At 44.9% G+C, this 22,743-nt stretch overlaps 1 protein-coding gene across 8 annotated transcripts in view; it reads left to right on the top strand.

The window, feature by feature from the left end:
* Positions 1-18,329, top strand: part of LOC142578644 (long-chain-fatty-acid--CoA ligase 1) — a 211,511-nt gene extending 193,182 nt beyond the window's left edge. For all 8 annotated transcript variants that reach the window (XM_075688087.1, XM_075688104.1, XM_075688080.1 and 5 more), the window contains 4 exons: positions 5,097-5,240; positions 13,383-13,484; positions 13,879-13,950; positions 16,505-18,329. In XM_075688087.1, the coding sequence (XP_075544202.1) occupies positions 5,097-5,240; positions 13,383-13,484; positions 13,879-13,950; positions 16,505-16,642 (456 nt within the window). In that variant the 3' untranslated portion in view covers positions 16,643-18,329. The remainder of the gene's footprint in view (positions 1-5,096; positions 5,241-13,382; positions 13,485-13,878; positions 13,951-16,504) is intronic.
* Positions 18,330-22,743: the final 4,414 nt, after the last annotated feature.

Consider the following 22,743-nt stretch of genomic DNA (forward strand, 5'->3'; position numbering starts at 1 on the left):
TAAGTGCTCATATTAAAGTTGCCATTTCAAAGGGAAATTTCTTTTTGTGCACTAAAGATAGTGAGGTTTAGCCTTGAGGTCATTACCGTGATTACAAGTTAGACCGCTACTTGTTTCAAAAGAGGAAGGAAATTTGTCAGCACTCCTAAAGGCACATGGTATGATGCTATGTGGGGGCTTGAGAGCGAATCATACTTTGAAGATCGCTCTCTTGCTGGCTGGCTTGAGCACCCTAAACATGAAAAAAAGGACAGAATTTTTACAACTATGGAAACGCATTGCTTATAACTTACCCTGCATTCACATGTGCATCCTTAATTGAAGCCCATGCTTGACTTTGTCACTATAACAACTGGTGTGAACGTGCCCAAGACACTTGTTGCCTTTTCTTGGGTGCATTAGCATCTGGCTTTATCTTGACTGAATCAAGCATGGGCTTCAAGTTAAGGAACATTTCTGAATTCGGGGGTAAGACATACAAAGTACTTTAAGACGCCTAAAGTAACCGGTTTTTAGCTTTTCTAAATTCAGTCATTAGGTTAAAATCCCAAAGTATAAATCCACAGCTATAGTATCTCCTTTATCATGGAAGTAGATCTAAGGCATCTGCTTAAATAGTACCACTGACAATGAAATTTGCCCTTACAAGGAGTAGAGCACAGCGAAGCTTTATATAGAGTGAACTCTCACTTGAGTGAACTTCAAGGGACCGAAGGAAATAGTTCACTTAACTGAATATTCACTAGACCAACATAAAACATGGCATACAGAGTCAAAAGGTTGAAGTGCAATTCATGGAGCAAAAGACATGGCATCCATAGTGTTAGAAATGTGTGAAATGGAATTTGTACATATCAACAAATACAAGGTTCATAACAGTTGTAATGCTGCCTTTCTCACTTAGAAAAAAGATCTGTAATCTTCTTCTGCACTTGTACTTTTAAAGCACAGGAAGTAACAAAACTGTCCAAAGAGTCAATGTTTTTGTACACTTCTTCTGGCACAGCTTGCTGTTCAGACACAGTCTGTCAACTTTCCAATGTACCCTACAACCTCAGCTAGAGTTATGGGGCTTGAAACTGGCTCGACAATTGCCTCTTCTTCGTCTTCTTCGCCTCTTCTTCGAAAGAAAAAGATGACTATGCCACGACTAGCCGGTCAGAAAAAAACACACCACGCGGTTTGTGGTGTGACAGATCGCCGCTTTGCTCTGGTGGCGTTGTAAGCGCCAGCGATGTTACTTTGTTCATGGCCTCCGAGATTACATGCTTGCTCGTTTTGTGCGTGCAATCTCAGAGGCCATGACTCGTTGCCGTTTGTTTTCCGCGCCGCCGCTTTGCCCCAGGGGCGCTGTAGTGCCAGCGACGTTACATTGCCGCTGGAGCGGTAGTTTGATGAGGGCGGGCATCGGTTCTGATCATAAAAATAAGCCTTGGTCCTCTGAGCGAGTTCATTAAACTGAAATACTGACTGTTCTGAAATTCGTTTAAGTGAAACATTTTTGTATAGAATCTATAAGAAAACTGCTGGGGATTTTTAAAAAGTTCGTTATTCTGAAATATTCGATAAACCGACGTTCATACAACTGAGAGTTTACTGTAATGTGCAAAAAGATTGACTGTTCAAAAACACGTGAAAATACATGGCTTGTGCCTACAAATGATACAAGCATGTAATACTCCACTCTATGCACAGGAGCTATGTAAATGTACAGAGGAGCAACAAAAAGCACAAAAGATCAGTTAACTCTACAGACAGTCCTTATTACAAAAGACCTGCACTGGAAGACTGAACAAAAGCAATGCATGAATGGTGACTACCTCACAACGTCAAGCACCACTATTGCAAACGTGTGCCAGGACCAGTGAAACCATTGTGCTGTTGTACACAAAACCTGGGGACCGCAAGAAGCACAGTACAAAAGAGACCAAGACGTGTATGAGAAACTGAACTGAAACACGGGACAAAGAGAGACGGACAAGGACGTCGCTTGTCTATCACCATATGTTTCAGGTTGCAGTTCAGTTGTTTAAGCTCGCCTTAGCCATGCATCAATTGGATCAATCCAATAACTAGTGCAGTCCACTTATAACAATATCGAGAAAGACGAAAAATATGATCGTTACAACCGATGATCGCTATATCTGGACTGCAGTTATTAAAAAAAAAAAAATGCGGTACATACCTTTGCAGCTTCGAATTCGCTACTTGCTCTAAAGAATAGATGACATAGAAAGTAGGCCGTGAAAAACAAACTTTATTTCTAGCGCCAATGATCGTGTCAAGGGTTAGGCGCGCCGAAATAGTCAGAAATTGCACTCGCTTTTGTGGCAGCTTCAGTTTCACAACCGCGGTGTGCATGGTTTCCAGCTGCTGCGCGAACACTGGTGGCAATCCTTTAGCATGCATAAAATCAATTAAGGAGTCGATCAACAACAGTGCACTTTGCATGAACATCAAGGTCGGGGTCAAGGAGCCACTGTCAATCTTGTTGTCACTGTCGCTGCTGCCGTTTCCACCGTCGCACAACTTTGCCGTCTGTCGAGACAGCACATCTTCGGCGATCGCCTCGTCGGTGACCTCATCGCAGAATGAGGCAGCACTGTCTGCAGTCAAAAACTCCCCCTTCAACGCGCCACCTGTGTCACCAGTAGGAACGAACTCCCAGAGCTCGGTTATGTCAGCGGCTTCCACCGTGTTGGTCTCAGTGGGTTGGTGAAGTTCGTCCTTACGCACAAAGTCCACCTTTTTGAAGCAATTGGTGATGAATTACTGGTAAAGTGCCTCTTCAAGATTGGCGTACAAAGAGTCTCTAACCCCTTTTCCGCTGATCGGCATGGCCGCTGATAGCTCCTGCCTTCACAATCGCAGTGCTCCCGGTTTTCAAGATGGTTGATATCGTTAACTGGGCGAGCTCATACTTCTTCACAAAGGCGCTCACCTGAAGCCGCATTGAGAGTCCTGCAAAATATCCATCTTCGTGTCAAGCGACACAGCTTTGCGCTTTGTCGGCGCCATCTTCGAACTGGGTTGAACCGTTGGTTGCACACTGCTTCGGTGGCATCAGCCTGCTATTGCTGCTATCGCGAGAGAGAGAGACGCGGGACGGGTGGCCACTGTGCCACTTTGCTTGTCGCTATTTTTTCCTTTTTCTCTCTCTCTTTCGGAGCGACTCTGGCCGATGCGCATGAAGCAGCTAGCGCCATCTTGTGGCGCGCTGCGCCTACTCAGCTATTCTCCGGTGCGCGGGGGCGGGCGGGATGCGCTGCGCGGTAATGACTGCAGATACGAACTTAAGGAGGTAAACGTTGCCTCGTCTCGACATCGTTCGTTTCAGGGAACTAAGCAACACAAATGTTACGATTATTTGGCATGGAAAACGCCATCCAGATGGCAAAATTTTGATCGCTATATCCGATATGCGGTGAATAACCTATCGTTATAAATGGTTTTTTCCCCATAGACCTAATGCATAAAATGACACTCTCATGTCGACCCATCGTTATAACGATACCACATATAACAATATATCTGTTATAAGTGGACTGCACTGTATTCCGACAAGAAACACCACCAACATGCCTTGAAAGGTACTGTCGAAACTGTTGTGCATTTACATTGTGCATTGGCTTTTACAACCCATGCTAGGCACTCAATACTGGCACACAAGAGAAGAACATACAAAAACAAACCGCCAAAATACCTTGAAAAGCATGGGCCTGCGAACGACCGGACACCACTGCAGACATGGCGAGAATAAGAAATGAAGTGTCACAGCATCAGCACTGCAACTTAAAAGTGGTTTGTTGTGAGAAAAAAAAAAATAGGTTGGCGTTATCTTGCTATCTTCTGCAGCCCTTGAGAGAGCACGGCATAGAGGAGCATGGCTCAGTGCCAACACCGCAACACAAGCTCGCATATGCCCGCATACGCTTGCTTGCTGTGCCATTGCAATGGCTGCACTTATGGTGATGTACGACAGGCATGCGACTGTGAGACTAATTGATAATTGGACAGTAATGCTAAGTAAAATCTATTTTAATCATTAACTTTTCTAACGTCGTTAAACATCATTTTTCATTCAGTGCGACATTTATGACGTGTTTCCGGCTTCTTGCATTCGACACACATGGCCTCTGAAACTGAGTGACAAGTATCGGAGGCCACCCAATAACTTGCACACGCAAGGTTTGTTGCCATTTCAAAACGTTTGGTGGTGCTTAACAAAAGTAGAGTCCCTTCATATAATTTCCATGTGCTTTTCTTCTATGTATCAGTTAATTCCTGAATATATGGTACCTTGTTTTGTGATTATTTTTCCAAAGTTGGAAATAAAGAAGTCTACAAAATTCAGAATCTGCAACACGAAAGTTTTGGGCACACGTACATTCTTCTTTCACTTCGCCCACTGCTTGTGCATTTTGTTGTCCTGAAAAAAAAAAGTACATTTCATGCGCAAACATCCATTTTATGAAGTACCAACGACCGATCGATGTCCAGCAAAAGAATGGGACGTCCTGTGGACATCCATTACATGTGAACTGATGATACAGCGCGATATAGTTGCACCAACCACAGGCTCCAACTGCGTAGTATCGTCCACGTCAAAATCATAGAAGGGCGTATACAGTGTGAAAGTTTCAGGTACAAACTTTATGGATATTCCATGGACATCAACTACTTTGTGCAATGTATGTCTGTACGTCTGTTTTTAGAAGCGTTCTATGGACATCCAAAGTTTTGTCCACTGTAAATCTGATGAATGAACTAAATGGATGTTCAGTGGACATCCAAAACTTTGGTGCCATTGTATCCCTTAGATGTATGTGCATGTAAAGGATATCCATAGGAAATCCAATTTTTTACTGGATGTTTGGATCAGTCTGCTACATCTATTAGATTTGTGGCTATCTGGGGAATGGACCCTGGAAGTACATATTTTATTGTAAAATTTAGCCTAACGGAGCTCGTCTTAAAGGGTAGCTGCTGCAGTTAATCATGCTGTGTTGAAAGCATAGACTTGAGCTTTTTGCTATTATGAGGAGCTTTTGAGTGGAGTTTGTGTACTTATGGTAGATGGTACTGTGTTTTTTCAGAACGGATGCCTGAAGGTCACAGACCGCAAGAAGCACATCTTCAAGCTGTCCCAAGGCGAATATATTGCTCCTGAGAAGCTGGAAAACATATTTATTCGTTCCTTGTTTGTGGCTCAGATCTTCGTGCATGGAGAAAGCCTCAAGGTACATGATTGCACAATAGCTCATTAAATTTTCTTCAGGAATTTGATAAGGTATGAAAATGGCGCTCTCACAGCTTTCAAAACTGCATAGCTGAAAGATTGTCACTCCATTCACTCTCATTAATATTTGTTTGCTTCGAGATTGTGCTGCTGCACAAAGAGACAGGGCCGTGATGAACAGCTGTTTATGTGGCACAGAGAGAGAGAGAAACAACTTCATTGAAATACAGACTGTGCTTGGTTACTGCGGGTGGTGGAGCCCCTCTTCCAGGGCCCCACTGGTTATTGTGGCTCGCTGGGCCTGGTTGAGGGTCGTGAATTGGCTTCCCAAGTTCTATTTGAAAAGTCGCGCCTCCCATGACCAATTGTAGAGCTTGTCATTAGGTAGCAGCAAGACGGCGTCTGCTGTACATTGCGTGCATTGGTCAGTGGTAGGTTATGTGTTCAAGTGTTAGGGTAGAGTCACACCACGGACATCTGTCGCTGTGTTTGTCGGAAAAAAATTTTGTGGAGTCTATGTAAGTGTGAGTAGGTGTTTGTCTATATTTGGCGCCACTCTCTCGCCTGTCGCCTGTTGAGCTTGGGGTGAGGTGGAGCTTTGGTTCCTCCTCCCAGTCGTGCTTTGGGTATGTCTTTCGTTGTTGTTACCGTAAAAACCGGACTATAGGTCGGACCGGAATATAGGTCGATCCCCCTACTAACGAATTCTAAAAATGAAAAAAAATCTTTTTTAATGGCAAAAGTACCGAAAGACACCCTTACCTTGAAACAAATGTGACTGATGCACAATAGTGACAGTATTTATTTAAATGCTGCTCGCATGTGCACCCGGCCAATTTTTAACAGTATCGCGCGACCATCGACCCGCGTGCTTGTCAGCACCTTATTAACGAAGCTGAGCGGCGAAACAAACAAGATACGCGCTTGTGTACATGTGCGCTTACTTTTGCTATTTCGTTGCTCTGTGCCGTGATGATAAGATGCTGAAAAACACGCGGGTCGATGGTCGCGCGATACTGTTAAAAATTGGTCGGGTGTACAGTATACAGAAGGGCACAAAGTGCGCAAGCGCTACTCCGAATCAGAGCAACGCCTTTGATCAGAGTCATCCGAACTAGAGCCGGATGACGAGTGCTTCTCGCTGCCCAGTCCAGAGGCGTGCGCGATCTCTACCGCTTTCAAACGTATGCATTCGCCAGTCACAGGCAGTGATCTTACACGTGGCTCTCGGACGAACTCCGCAACCTTGTCTTCCAGTTCTGCGGTTCGCCCATGGAATGACGTTTTCTGTTGGTTTGCTGCGCTTCTGCCACCGCCAGTACCGAATGCTCTTTTCGGATACTCCCAATTCGAGCTGTGCCGCGAGGTTGCCGTGGGCTTTTGCACACTCAATCGCCTTTTTCTTGAAGGCAATGGTGAATTGCCGTCGGCTTCCGCTCGTTTTGAAACAAAATCTGAAAAAGCAGCCTTTAACCAATATAACTTTGTGACAATGTAAACACAAATTGGCGGTGCCACAATTTCACCACGCCGTGCTGCTGCTGATGGCGATGGCGAATGCGGCTCTTTACTTCATCCGCCCATTGTTGCAAGACTTCCGTAGTTTTTCCACCAATGTCCGGTATATAAGACGAGGGTCGACTTTTTGCAATGGTTTTTTGAAAAAAAAGTTCGGCTTATATTCCGGCTTTTTTCGGTACGTCGGCATGGTCGCCATGAACACCACACTGGGACAGCGGCCGGAGAGGGGCACAGAGACGCAGACGAAGATGAAGACCGAGGCAGAGAGAGTGTTTATTGTAGTGCACACGCCTTAAATAGGCTGGGCACCGGTACGTAAGCGCCCCTTGAGGGCGGGTCAGATATGGTTTTGATTTCGATACCCCGATACTACAGTTGTGCTGCCGGGTGTCGGAGAGGCATCCATTCAAGCAGTATGTATCGCAGCTCGGCCTGTAATGCCTCGAGCTAGCCGGTCCATCCGATCGTTGCCTTCCACTTCAGTGTGTGCTGGACACCACATTATCCTGTGGTCAATTGGAGGCTTACTCCCAGTATGCGGAAGACCTCGGTCAGTAGAACTACCTGAAGGAAGCATCGGCAGGCGTCTTGTGAGCCTGTTATTATATAAGCCGACTGGCTCCTGGCCTCAGTGTCTCTGATGGCAAGGGCCATGGCCGTGGCTTTCGCCATGCCGATTGGTGTTGTGCATATGGATGCTGCTGTGATCAGTCTCCCCCATTTCGCCGCGACCGCTGTGTAAGTGGGAGTTCACGTCTCATCTCGAGGGGTACAGGCCCGCGTCAGTAAAGTACATGTCGGCGTTCCCCTGCCTTTTGCGCAGCATGGCTGCTCGGGCTTGTCGCCGTTTGCCGTGGTAGTGAAGGTTAATGTGACATCGGATGGGGTCTGCATGGATTCTTGCTCATAGATCAGGTGGCATAAAGGCACGTTCACACTGGGGAATCCGGCTTCTACAGTGAACGAAATTCTCCTGTCACCGAAATTCGCGTCGTGCACACTGCTTGTCCACCGCCGGAACGCGATACAGAGCCATCTGCTGTGTAGGACGTTCACTTCCAAGCAAGCGCGAGATATCCCGGATGTTCCTGCAACACGAAACTAGAGGGTAATGGAAGGGGGGAGTGGGTCCAGGGGACGGTTTGGCAAGCGCCAAAGGTGTTGCGAAAACTGCTGAAATAGCGGCGTCGCTGCCGTCACCTTCTCCTGAAGCTCCTCCTGTTTCGGCAGCGCCCATTGGCTGAGGTGAGCTCATGGGCTGAGTGGCCGTCGTCTGCTCGATGCACCATTGTTTTCGTGTCGTTAGCATTGTTTTCGTCGCTCTTTCTCCATTTTATTGACTGCAAGTCGGCGGGGAAGAAAATCACTATTTCTGCCACTGAGTATCGGAACTAGATGCAGCAGAGTGAAACTCCTGTCAAAGCTCCATGCAGCTGCGGTAGGGTCTCCGACGCGACAAGCGCCCGACCGGCTTGCAGAGCCGCTCATTCAGGTGAAGGCGACAGTGGCGCCACTAATTTTTCAATAAAAAAATACTCAGCAGAGAGTCCGCCGTGGACTCACCCCCCCCCCCCCCCCCCCTTTCTAGTACACCCTACCGAAACTGCGCAGTTATCTCCGCTCGCGTAGAGTTCGCATGTTTTTATTTTGGCCGCTTCATCACTGCTTAGAATGACAATAAACCCTGAGCAAGAAGAGGCAGCATAGCTAGTCCTGCTGGCAAGCACCTTTCTGGCGATGAGTGACGCGCAGAAGCATTCGCCGTAGCAACAATGCCACCGACGTTGGTGGGTTCGTCCTGCTTTGGAAGAGTGCGTGAAGCTTGATCACGCCACCTTGTCAGGTCGCTTAGTCCTTGTGCTTCGCGTGGTACTTGTCGAAACGACAGTGTGGTTACGCACCAATTCGATGAGCATTTCCGATGTTGTGACGCGTTCGAAGGCGGCGATATGACAAGTGCATCGGGCTTGGCCGCCATCTTTTGAAACGCTGAGTTGCACTTCGATTGGTCCGCGGTGGGGGAATCCGGCGGCAGCTGCCGCAAAAATCGGTCCGGGAGCGATCGGCGCAGACGGGGCTATTCCGGCAGATCTCTCCGCCGCCAAACTGGGTTCCGCACCGCTCCAGGTGCCGAATGCCTCAGTGTGAGCGCACCATAAGTGTGGTCTCATCTCCACAGAACTGTGGCGTTACGGGGTAGCGTAGTCGTGTTAGCATGGAGCGCCCCTGAGGTGTTGTGTTGTCTTTACCGCTGGGTCACGATTGTGATTGAGCGAGTTCTTTATATGTATTCATTGTGCCCATCTCTCTCTGGTGATCTATGCTCATGTGTTCGGGCAGGCCGAGTGCCACCTTGCAGTCAATCCGGATTAGTCAACTTGCTTGGTCGATTTCGGTTTGTCGGGCGGCTTGGAAAGGGAGAGCGTAGGTGATTCTGCTTATGAAGAAGGCCTACACTAGTTTCATAGTGTCCATCTCCATCATTTTCTCTCTGCTACATGCAATTCTGTTAATAAGGCCAGTAACACTGTGCACCGTGCTCTTGAGTTTGGACAGAGCGATGCCGGCACTGCCCGTTTCCTGTATATACATTCCATGCACTCGCAGGTGCTGGACTCTTCGGATAGGTTCTCATTCGAGAAGTATTTGTAGTGGCGGAGCTCTGTTGGCTCTGCTCCTTGGTGGTCGAATATGTATGTACATGTATTGTGATTTGCTCGGAGTGCATTTCATGCCGGCTTGACTGATGCGACCGTGTCTAGGGCTCACTGAACTGTGTTCTGTAAGTTCCTGTATGAGCCTTTGGTAGCCCAAAGTGGAATCTCATTTGCATAGATTGCTGCGCCAAGCCCTCCTGCAACTGTAGGGTGAGTTTGCATATTCCAGTGTTGAACTGGAGTGGGGACAATATTGCACCCTGAGACGTGTCGCGGCCCAGCAATTCGTATGGGAGTGGCCTTGAAGCTCCGAGCGCAGTTGTCATGGTGCAGTCACGCAAAAGTTTTGAATGTAATGGAAGATTCTTTCTCTGCACCCGATGGCTTCGTTGGCTTTCCCATGGTACTCTTTCGGTGCTGTTGTGGGTGTTTGTGCCTCACCGGTGTAGATGGTCTTGGGTTGGCACAGCAGCTCAGCCTCTTGGTAGTCTTCTATGAGATGCCGCATGACATTAGCTGTCTTGGTGCACATTCTGGTCGGATCCAGCATGCATCGCAGTGTTGCCCTTGTCTTCTTGGTGCTCAGTGTGCCTCTAAGGGAGTTGCAGAAGCTGTGCCAGTTGTTGTTATTGAATGTTCAAGCATAGGTGTTTGGTTCTTCCTCCACTCCGTCGATTAATCACCTTAGCGTATGGTTGTGGTGCTGTCTTTTCCACTGCTTGGTGAGACTTCTGTGAGCGTCCCAGCGATGTGCTAGATGGTTGTCTATAGCCAATGTGTCCAGTGGGGTGTGTTAGTGGTGGCAGTATAGAGTTCCCTTAGGAAGTTGCTCCATCCTTTTGCCATAGGAGGTGTCGAGGGGGCCGTGTGCTAGCGTTAGTGATCTTTTATTTCTGTCCATTAGCCTGACCATCCCTAAATGTAGGCGGACCTTTGCCTTGTTCACTGTCATGCGTAGTATGTGTGGTCACTGCCTAAGTTTTTCTTGCGGTTTCTCCAGGTAAGACCGTTATCATTGTTGATAAAGGTGAGATCCGACATAGTGTCCTGAGCATCGCTGTTGCCCATCGTTGCAGGAACTCCCGAGTGTGTGAGCAGCAGTAACTCGTGGGCCTGGGTGGTGCGGAGCAGATTGATTCCCTTGGTCATATGTTGCTTGTACCCCCATCGGTGTGCCATGCATTAAAGTTGCCAAGAAGAATCAGTCAGTCTCGCTGCGAAAGCAGGGTGGATACGTGGTTCAAGTTTGCTGAGAAATCGGCCCTGCATTCGCTAGGCAGACTGTACACGTGTACCAGTGTACATTTAGGGCATCCTCTCTTGAACTTCGAAATGGTGACTGATCAACAAGGAGAAAATAAGGGATATTAGAAATTATAACGTCAGGAAGACTGAAGAAGCCGTAAAAAATGGACACAGCATGAAATCAGTGAGAAGGTAACTTGGCATAAGACAAACTAAGATGTATGCACTGAACGATAAGCAGAGTATTATCATCAGCAATCTCGAAGGTATAGTGAAAGCAGCAGAATAATTCTGTACTAACCTGTACAGTACCCAGAGGAGCCACGGTACCTCCATTCGAAGCAGTAATGACAGGTTGCAGAGACTCCTCCTATAACTAGCGATAAGGTTAGAAGGGCCTTGCAAGACATGAAACAGGGAAAAGTGACAGGAGAAGATGGAATAACAGTAGATTTAATCAAAGATGGAGGAGACATAATGCTTGAAAAACTGGCTGCTCTCTAACGAAGTGTCCATCGACTTCAAGGGTCCCAAAGAACTGGAAGAATGCAAATATTATACTAATTCACAAAAAGGGAGACGTGTAAGAATTGAAAAATTATATGCCCATTAGCTTACTCCCAGTATTATTTAAAATATTCACCAAGATAATTTCCAAAAGAATAAAGGCAACACTGGACTTTAGTCAACCAAGGGAACAGGCTGGCTTCAGGAAGGGATACTCTACGATGGATCACATTCATGTCATTATTCAGGTAATCGAGAAATCCGCAGAATACCATGAGCCTCTCTATATGGCTTTCATAGATTACGCAAAGGCATTTGATAGAGTAGAGATACCAGCAGTCGTACAAGTATTACGTAATCAAGGAGTGCAGACTGCTTACGTATATACCTTGGAAAATATCTACAGAGATTCCACAGCTACCTTAATTCTACACAAGAAAAGTAGAAAGATACCTATAAAAAAAGGGGTCAGGACAAGGCGTCCCAATCTCTCCAATGCTATTCACTTCGTGCTTGGAAGAAGTATTCAAGCTATTAAACTGGGAAGGCTTAGGAATAAGGATCAACGGCAAATATCTCGGCAACCTTCGGTTTGCAGATGACATTTGCCTGTTCAGCAACACTGGAGACGAGTTGCAGCAAATGATTGAGGACCTTAGCAGAGAGAGTGTAAGAGTGTGGTTGGGAAGATTAACACGTAGAAGACAAAGATAATGATGAATAACCTGGCAAGGGAACAAGATTCAGGATCACCAGTCAGCCTCTAGAGTCTGAAAGAGTATGTTTACCTAGGTCAGTTATACACAGGGAACCCTGATCATGAGAAGGAAATTCACAGAAGAATAAAAATGGGTTGGAGTGCATAAGGCAGTCATCGTCAGCTCCTGACTGGAAGCTTACCATTATCTTTGAAAAGGAAGGTGTACAATCGGTGCATTTTACCGGTGCTGACATGTGGGATAGAAACGTGGATTCGGGCAAAGAAGGTCGAGAACAAGTCGAGGACCATGCAAAGAGCAATGTAACAAAGAATGCTAGGCATCACATTAAGAGACGGAAAGAGAGCAGTTTGAATCGGAGAGCAAACGTGTATAGCCGTGATAACTGGCGCACCATTAGGGTTACAGGATAGGTGCCAAGAGAAGGAAAGCGCAGTCGAGGATGGCAGAAGACTAGGTGGGGCGATGAAATTAGGAAATTTGTGGGTGCTAGTTGGAATCTGTTGGCGCAGGACAGGGATAATTGGAGATCGCAGCTAGAGGCGTCCGTCCTGCAGTGGACATAAAATAGGCTGATGATGTTGATGATGACATAGATGTCCCTGTTTTCTTTGTACCAATATACTCTTTATGACCAGAAATAATGTGAACAGGTTGTTTTAATATTCTTTGGGTCTGTAATGGTGTTCAGTCATTGGGGGGTTGAACTCTAGTAGGTTGGGCCCAGCGAGCATTGAAGTTTTGCCAAGCTGCAAGCAAGAGGTCTGTTGTCTTGCCCAACCCCCTTGGCTAGACACATCTAAACAAGGTTTCGTCAGGCTGAACACAAACTGCTCATGTAACATTCATGTAAATAAAGCTTATGTGAGTGCACAGCCTTCATACATCCAACCTGATCCCAGGTTGCTTTGTAACTGTGCCAGTACTGAAAATTTCCCTGTTATATATGTTTTCTTATGTTTCACAAACACCGAGTGTGCAAACGAGAAAATGCTCATTGTACCTGAAGCATTCCTGCATGACTGTGAGAATGCTAACATCTGATAAGATTTTTCAGTACTCAAAGTTAAGAGAAAGCCAATTCTCCATGCAACCGAACTGTAAACGAGCTGCTATGTCTAAACCTGGGCATTTATGAATGCCCTAATTTAACCTGGGCATGGAAAACCCTGGGCACTCATAAGGCCCTTAAATGATACATTTCATGTATGGCATATAGCGTTTAAACCAGGATATGGGGTACATTAGAAACAAACCAAACTAAAAGCCAAGAGGGCACAAATCTTGATGTTGTGATAGAAAGGGGAATTCCATTAGATGGCGCTGCAAATGTAACTGAAAACAGCCATGTAATATTTTAAGAAACTTTGAACAAAGCTCCACATGTTCTGGCTTAAATTTAATATGTGCAGCATGTGTTTGGAATATGTTTCTAAAGTATTGATTCTGACATCAAAATTTGTAGTCTTATTCCGAAATTTTGATCTGTTGCAGTCCTGCCTTGTTGCAGTAGTGATTCCTGATCAAGAGTATCTGATGCAATGGGCAGCAGAAAACTCCATATCGGGCACCTTTCATGAACTCTGCAGGAATAATGTAAGTGGTAGATGTGTCACAATACTTTCTTGCACACTGTGCTAAGTATGAAGATGTAAGGGCTGCAGTGATCAAGATGTATGCTTTTTTCTTAATTAAATGCACTGGTGTTATTCATGACCGAAATTTTTGTATAGATATATAGTCTGGTGTGAATGTTGAAATTAGCTGATGTGAGCTTTGTTAATCTGAGAATAGGATCAGTGCAGTGTGGCAGTTCTGAAGTAGTACTTAGAAATTTTTTTATTGAGTGGTTGATCACTGATATTTTCCTAGTGCAAATAAATTTGTACCACAATATTGTGATTTTTGAAATGTTGCTACCTAGCACTGGTGACCAGTAATGAGCAATATTGTTAATTTTCACTTTCATTCTGCCCACATATGCCAACAGATTGTCAAGAAGTCCATTCTGGATGACCTCTGTCGCCTTGGAAAATTGTCTGGGCTGAAGTCTTTTGAGCTGGTAGGTTCAGTTGTTGCTCAGATGATAGAAGTGTGTTTTGTATAGCTAGAGTTAAGCATTTTTGTTTAAAACTGAACCACAAGAAATGCTGAATTCATTTTCAAAAATTTGTTTTAGGCAAAAAAATATTGCTTTTGTAGGCGAACTTGGTGAAGAGGAAAAAAGAGAGAAGCTGGTGTCTCGAGTTTCGCCTATTGCAGTGCTTCAAAGCACAACCTTGCGTCTTGCCAGGTGGCACCATCGTTTGGTGTGGTGTATGCTTCGGCGCAGTGATGTTGAGTTACTGTGCGTGTCCCAGTGAGGGCAGTGCGAGTTGGGTGTGGCTCCAGCGTGGGTCTCTATGTACGCGCTCCTGTACCTCAAGTAAAACCAATCAAGTAGCACTACTGTACGTCGCTGTCGCACAGTAGAGAATCGTACGTGGTAAATTTAGAATTTGAAATGTATCTTAGTGATTGACAAAAGTTAGTGACATTTCACTTTGTGAATGCGGGTGATGCTCAAGCAAATGTGTGCTTTGGCACACATGAAGCCATTCTCTCTTGGTGTGCCTAGATGCCTACACTGTCCGCATTGCAAATCTTATTCAAGGCACAGGGCTCGCACGGCCGTGCCATATGCAGCAGCCACTGGAGTACAACCCCTCTCCCGAGGGAAAACGGCGTGCTTTCCCTCGCTTTCTTTCCTTGCGCTTGCGCACGCGAGATTGAGCTGCCATCGTCTGCTCACCGTCGCATGCTTCACTTGCACACACAGCATACAGTGTGCCAGGATGATGATATCACATGACTAACCCGGTACGTCTGTATCGCAAACAAAACCTGTAGCAACTGCCAGTGGAGGTCAACCCCAGCGCTCCTCCGCCTGCCTTCCTCCTCCATGATGCTTCGCCTCGTTTTTCCTTTGCCTCTTTGCTCAGCGTCACCTAGCCTTTCCTTTAGGTAGTGTTGATTTGCTGTGCGCTCAGCGTGCTCCGTCATACTCTCCTCGGCGCGCGATTGCCTTCACCTCCAGGTGCCTTCCTCCTCTGCTTCCTTTGCGGCTTCGAACAAACATTCGCTGACTGCACTAGCTGGCCAGTTACACTTGTGTGCAAGATACATATTTTCATGCATATAACAAAGAAACAAAGGCCAGTAAGCTTGCATTTCAGAAATATGACTGCCCAAAAAAGATGTCTTGTGTTTTTTTTTAATAAACTGTGTGTACATGGACAAGCACACATAAAATTTCTTAATGAGAGCCAAGGGATCTTGACCTGATATGACTTATCACATCAAGGCCAATTTTCTCTATGACCATGTTTCTTTGCACAAAAATGTACTTTGAAAGCATCTTTAGTTATCTTGTAAGAAACAGTAAAAAGAGAATACAGAAGAGAGAGAGAGGAAGATGAAACATGCACGGACTCGCAACTAAGGGTTTGTTTGCATTGACACAGGCATAGTTATACCTGCAAGATAACTGCACACACTAGTACATGGCAAAAGCACCTAACTTTAACATTAATAACACTGTTCACTGACCAATGTGAGAAAGCAAGAACATTGAAACAACTTTACCTATTGCAATTATAAGACAGTTCTTTTTGAAGCAGAGATATTAATAGCCGGTTTGTGCACATGTTGCCTTTTCTTTCTGTATGACGTCAAATTTGTTCAGTTTGACTCTGACAGGGCTGACAAAATTGATCGAATTATCTGACGGGTCAAATTAAACAACATGCGGAAAAAGCACCAAAACATACTACAGATTCATTTGTCAGTGTTTGACCTAATCTAACACACCCCCGAATCAAACTCTCACCTGATTTTTTTGGGTCCAAAGCAGAAAATTATTGTAGAAACAACATTAAATCTCATAAACAAAGTCGATATCAAATGCCCACCTGATATTTTAGTGAAAAAAATATGCAATGGTCGAATATGTGTTGCACATTAGTGGGCGGTTTCATAAAAACAGCTTTGCCGCGATTTTTTTATAATTCAGTGTCATCGCAACACAGCTGTTTTATGCGGTAAAGCATACAAACATTTCAAAGGTTGCTTTGGTTTCATGTTCAGTCACACTGTGCAGGCAATTTTTGGCCCAATTAAAACAAAAAAAGCACACATTATAAGCACAATGTATAGAAAGTATCTAGAAATGCTGAAATGTTTGCCACAACCATGATGTTGCCTGCTCTCAGTATAAAGCACTGTTATCTCAAGTAGATTATGTTGGGGCATTTCCTGTGAACAAGTGATCGATTCATATTTGTTTCAAATGTTGCATAACGCTGCTTTTAAGCTGATAGTAACAAGATCATATTTTTTGTCTACTAATTACAAATTTCTGCTGGAAGAAGCAGTGCATAAAATATCCTTGCAGTCTTTACTTGAATTTTACATTAAATCTGGGAAGTACTGAGTTTTACCATTCAGCTTTTGCAAGCAATAACAAATGTCTCATTTTGCTGATACCAAAGCCTCCCTTTTATGTATTGAGTTGCATGCGTAAACTGTTGTCAGAGAATGAGGAATAATGTGTTCCTTTTTTTTTTTTTCATGCACAGCTGAAGGACATCTATGTGCACAGTGACTTACTGAGTGTCGACAATGGCCTTCTGACACCCACTCTGAAGACTAAGCGGCCCGAGTGCCGGAAATACTTCCTGCCCCAGATCGAAAGCATGTATAGGAGTCTAGCTTAGAAAGCCTTAGGGGTAACAGAAAGAGTTACTTTTTTTTTTCAAGCAATAGAATCATTGTAGCCGAGGGCACAGAAGCTACATTTCTCCACACTTCTACGGTTGCCCTCCTGTGCTGTCAGTACGTTGAAGAGGCAGCATGCAAGACCAGAGCACTTTTTTCCATACCACTCGCTCTCTACTTGTCATGTCTCCAAGACTCGAAGGCTCTGGAAAGAAGTCTCCCAACCGCTGCTTCTCTTTCTCAAGGACCAGTCCTCGTAGATTTTGTAAAAAGTTCAGTTGGTGTTGCTGACCGATGTCATTGTCTCCAGGCATATGCTTTTTTTCCCCCCATTACCGCCAGGTTTCTCTCTTCTGGATACTGTGCATTTATTTGCTGACTCAAGATTTAAATGCTAACAACATAGCACTTGGGTGCAGGCTTGAATGAAGAGTAGTATTTCTGCATCAAACGTGGAACTTTTTGTTTTGTTTACTTTTCGTCTGTGCACACGTGTTGGCACTGGAAAATGAACTGGCATACTACTGAATGTGTAAAACTTCCTTTTCCGATTTTTTTTTTTTGGTTTCTAAGCTGACATGTTGCATTTGCCTAAAATGGTGATCAATTTAGTTTTTGTTGTCTCTTTGAAATTATGTACAACTTTTTTTTTGTCTAAACTTTGTTTGCAGCATTCTTTTGTTCTTTTAATTTACTCAATCCTAGGTTTTCACGGGCTTCAATCTTTGGCAAGATTGTCATTCAGCTCAACCAGTGCTACTGTGATGAATGCATTATGTGTCACATGCATTAACAAATTGACTTGTTACTTCCACCTTTGCTGCATGCAAATCCAGAGCATGCCCGTGGGGCAGTCGTATGCAAATTTGGAAGGATTATCATTTTCACACATCTTACAGGCTGGAGCATCCATGCTTGTAGCATTCTTGTTGCTGTCTATAAAATTGTTCTTCTTTGTGACACGTAGAAATGACTTATATATAAATATTTATTCCAAATTTTTTTCTAAAAAACTCTTTCAGGTGAAACCTTAAAAAAAAATAGACCTTTTTGTCTTCACTCTACTTTTGACATCATATCATGTGATAATTCTGAAGTCAAAAATGCAGACTCTAGTCCAAACAGAAATTGCATGACTTTGAAGCTTTCTGCTGTGGTGATAAGTTAGTGTAGTAAGTGCATAGAGCAAAAATTGAGGGCATGTGCAGAGTGGCTGACCACCTTTTAATGAAGCATTTTCAATTTTGCACAGGTCTCTCAGAGCTAAAATGGTGCTGTCTCTCCTTCGCTTTTATACTAAAAAACTTAGGTTAACGCATAAAACTTTGTCTCTACCATTTTATGTGCATGTTGTTTTTCCTAATCATGATTTTTTTACATTCCAAGCTCCTAATAACTACAAAACATTAAGCTTTCCACCCTTGTATCCATCTCCTCTGATAGTCCTTCCACAACTTTGGTGACAAAAATTCATGTTGATACATTGTTTGGACTTTTCTTCTTTTGGCATCCTAGAAGTGTTTTGCAATAACTGTACACTTGCAAAGAAAGAGGACATATTTATTAGTTGCTACTTCTAGTTCCAAATGACCAAAGAACTAATAGTACTTAAGAGCAGACATTGGAATGTATCCATGCACTCATAGTTAGGCTTTCATGAATAAAACGTCTGTGATTTTCACCTGCTCTTTGCATTTGTGATTTACTGGTGTTCATGACTTGTGCTGTGAATTACCAATATATGTACAAGATTGATTCCATCGGGTCTGTCTTAATTGAAGCATGAGCTTCTGGCAGGATTAAAAGGACCTTGCAACACGTATAAAGTAAATAAACCTGCTTAGTCACTAGACAATTCTGTTATGAACATCTGAGCCTGATATTATTCCTCTGCATGCATGGAGCCTACAGTTTCGTTCAAAAGGCTACTAAGTCGTTTCAACTTTCAGAATCCTCGTCTTCCTTTTTTCGTTGTATATTACACATAAACAAAACAGCTATTGGTGAATTACTTTCGACTTCGTGACCAAGCAGTGCCTCTGAGCAGTGCCAAGCACAAGTCTCCTCTTTAATAGAATGTTCGCACCATGTCGTTTTGGTTAACAAACCCACTGCACAGATATTTTTTGTTGAGGAGAGTTTGTTGCTGAAGATGCACATCGTCGCTGTGTGGCACACAAGAGCTGGAGCTGTTCAGGGCAAACCTACTGAATGATCATGGCTATCTGCACTGGCGCAGCATAGGGTCACATGACATTGTACTGTCGTCTGTACCATATGCAGCCCAAAATATTGCACTCTGCGAAGTCAGCTGTTGCGACAGTAGGGCTACCGGATCTTGAGCTCATGCCGACGACAAACCTCGATGCTCTGATGGTTGGAACATGGCGTATATTGTTCCTCATGGGCACAATTTAAAGCACAGTAAGAATGATTAAAATGACCAAGTGGAAGGCCGTGAAGCTCACTATTTCATTGCTGATGTCTCCGAGAGGAGACAATAATGCGAAGCCTTTTTCGCCGACTAATACGCCTTGTAGAGTTCTGTCTCGCCGCTTAGGGATTGGAGAACCCATCTCGCGCTGACTTTGAATGGTAATGCGCTTAGTTGTTGTTGTAGCCTGTGACACGTGTGGCTCCTACCCACGATGGGGGGGTTGTCCAAGAAATGGAGGGATTATTCCAAATTAATATGGAGCATAAATTTCCTAATATCTATGGGAATAGCATTGAATAGCGTAGAATTGCCTGTTAAAATCAGGAAGGTCATATTGAATGAGTAATACTTAATTTAAAAGTGAAAAAAAAATTTAGCAGGGCATTCGTTGGGATTCTTAGCAGCGAAGCAATGTAGCGACACACGCTATTGCTACAGTGGAAACATGTCTCTATCACATGTCAAAGATACCACATGAAGGTATATATATGATCGATTCGCTGTAGCTTTTTGCCTTGCGAATCAATCCTAGTAATCCTCTCGCGATGCTTTTATACGTATTATAGAGCCCCGAAGTGGGTGCGGTGTTGGGCTGCCAAGCACGAGCTTGCGGGGTCGAATCCCGACCACGGCGGCCGCATTTCGATGGGGCGAAATGCGAAAACACCCGTGTCCTTAGGTTTAAGTGCACGTTAAAGAACCCCAGGTGGTCGAAATTAAAGCCCCTTAAACTTCGTAAAGTAGCGTCACGCTTTGATGAATGCCGCCGCCGCCTCGCGTGCTGTGGCCGAGGCCGACGCCGCGTCGCTATTGGCCTAATAGCATCACGTGGGCCCTCGCGCCGTGCTTCAGCGTCATTTTCGCTCGAGAAGAGTCTACCGAGTGGCGAGGAGCGCATGTTGGCGCCGTTGCTACGCTCGAGCGGTGTAGGTGGCGCCACGGTTGAGGAGGGAGTAAAGCCCCTCAATTTTTCAGGAGGGAGTGTGAAAGAGAAAAGAAACAAGGAGGAGTGTAGGTGGAGGAGGAGAGTCGCTACTTTACGAAGTTACGAAGTTTAAGGGCTTTTAGTACAAATTATTCCGGAGTCCATCACTGCGGCGTGTCTCACAATAAAATCGTTGTTTTGGTGCATAAAACCCCATAATTTTTTTTTCCGAAGCGGGTGCAGGCAAGCTAGCAAAAATTGCAGAAACTAACGCAATTTCTTACAACGCAGCTAATTCATCCCCACGTTCGTAACTTTGCCTCAACATTACCTTTATCGCCCCCACATTGCGTAGCTCGCTGCGACATTTGCTTCCTCAGATCAGTTCGGAGTTCGCGCTTATGCGTCTCTGTATACTGTTATGATCGACCGGTCAAGTGTGAGAAACGTTCAAGCGGTCGTTCCCATGTCGACATAGTTGCCCCCTTCCCCGCGAAAGCGTAACCCCTTTATGCCCAGAGCAGACACAAAGGGGACGACGAAGAGAAGAAGACCTGAAGGGCTAGGAGCTCGTCGACTGCAGAATCTGACGAAGGCACTGATACTTCCACAGGTTCCCCGAGTTTTCCAAGAAGACATCGACGACCACAAGACCGCGATGGGTTTTTTAAGGCCTTCCTGGCCCCCGTGTGAATGTGAACCGCTCGAGACTCGGATGAGAGTCACATCCGTGTGCCAATGAAGTCAATACATTATTTTCTACTTTTTTTTTCATCATCACGATGCCCGCTTTCGTCGTCGTTTCCTGATTATTGCGGTGAAAACCCACCTCACCCGGTCGAGATAGTACGCGCTTGTTTCGCGCGTCATTTGTTTGATTTAGCGCGTGTGAGGTTACTGTATTCTAGCGCTTCTGTAGTCACAATAACAGGTCCAGTGAGAAATATGAACGCGAAGGCAATTGCTGGCGATCTCCAACCGCAGTCACAGCCAGTATTACTCGAGACTGAGACTATTGTCAAGTATAGGTCGATCTGTCCATGCTTGAGAGCATACCACTATATATACAAATAAACTTCGCGAAACCCACGCTTATAACCCGATGCTGTCGAACACCGTTTCGAATGCAGTGCAGGTATTTAGTTTAGCTTTTCTATGCACGCATAATTTTCGAAATTAATCGTATGCCGTGGTGGCGGTTGCCCTGGCCATTCTTACTACCTGTAAGTTTCAACATGTGCGAAGTGATCCAAGGTACTTTGACACGTTTTGCTAAATCTATTGTGCATATGCCTCGCTGCAGTTGTCGACCGATCGAATTAAAAAAAAAAAAAAGGAAAGCTCCAAGATACTCCATAATCAGTTTTAACCAATTATTGCAAACTTTATTGCAATGAATTGCAAAAAAAAAAAAAGTCTGAGAAACAAGTTTCGAGGCAAGGCAATTTTCGATGCATCGAGCAAATGAGGGCTCGAGGCACAAAATTATTTAAACTGTTCCGAGTTACAGGGGGAAAACGGAGAGAGAGAGAGAGAGAGTTAAGAAGATAACATTAATGACAATACGTCGCGCAATATATCTTCTGGAAACGCTTTGAGGCCGTTATTTCTTGCACGAAGGTCTGTATAAACAGAACGACCGCCTCGCGTCACCGGTCTACGCGCATGGTACTACCGAGTGAGATTGAACATGACGCGCGCCGTAGCAGACGACGCGGTTCTGGCCAGCCTGTACGGAGCGGCGGGCGAGGAGGACATCGTGGCACCGTAGTTTTAAGGTTAAATAACGTAGAGAACACGCCAGATTGTGTTGTCTTCATGATGCGGCGTTCTACTCTGACTTAAAAGAGCTGATGGTTTAAAAAAGTGTATGTTAAAATGCTCACCTATGTCACGTTTATCTTAATTGCTGAGCCATGGTGCAGTATGTGGCGAATTGTCTTTTTCTTTTCGCATAAGGATGACCAGAACGTCTATGGGTAATTGCGCATGAAATTTGGCAACGTGTAGCCGAAGCAGCGCTTTTTAGAGTGAGCTGCGTGGACTGCAGCATATTGACGATTTTATTACAAACACCTGAGCATTTCAACCTTCTCACTTGTCTCGTAATCCAAGGATTGGGTTTAGATGTCCGCTTTATTTTGTTTGTATAACTTTATTCACACAATACCGGCATAATTCTTTGAGTTTCTCCCACAATTCAGAGGCGGAAACACCCTGAAAGCTACTAAGTTTCAGGTCCAGGTAGCCTAATAAAGAAGAGTTGACTGTTGGGCTAGTTCGTCGTCCATATTTGAAGTAGTAACTTAGCGCGATAAAAACAGGGAAACAAGAAAGGCGGACAAGGACAAGCGCTACTCACAACTGTTTAATGGAAGGAAGGATAGTACATATACATCCTCTTGTCACGCATGCGCCTACCAAGCAGAAGAGAAGCAGATACATGAACTGCCATGAACTTCCTGGCGACACAGGCCTGCAGTTACTAGATTTAAAACTCTTTGAAGCTAGCCACATCTGCTGGGCCTATCAACCGCGAGCCATGAAGCAATTGCTGCCGTACGATTCCGCACATTCTAAGGTAGTGAAGCGAGCAGTAGGTAGTCTTTGCTTGGAATCGGCTCTGCGGAAATCGTGCGTGCACCATGATGCGGTCTAGTTTCACGTCCCAAGTTCGACGCCTTTTGGCAGCTGGTTTCCCTTTAACGGTCGTCAACGCTATAGTACAGTCTCTTCTG

The sequence above is a fragment of the Dermacentor variabilis genome, chromosome 1 (genome assembly GCF_050947875.1).
Source record: "Dermacentor variabilis isolate Ectoservices chromosome 1, ASM5094787v1, whole genome shotgun sequence".
Classification (NCBI taxonomy): domain Eukaryota; kingdom Metazoa; phylum Arthropoda; class Arachnida; order Ixodida; family Ixodidae; genus Dermacentor; species Dermacentor variabilis.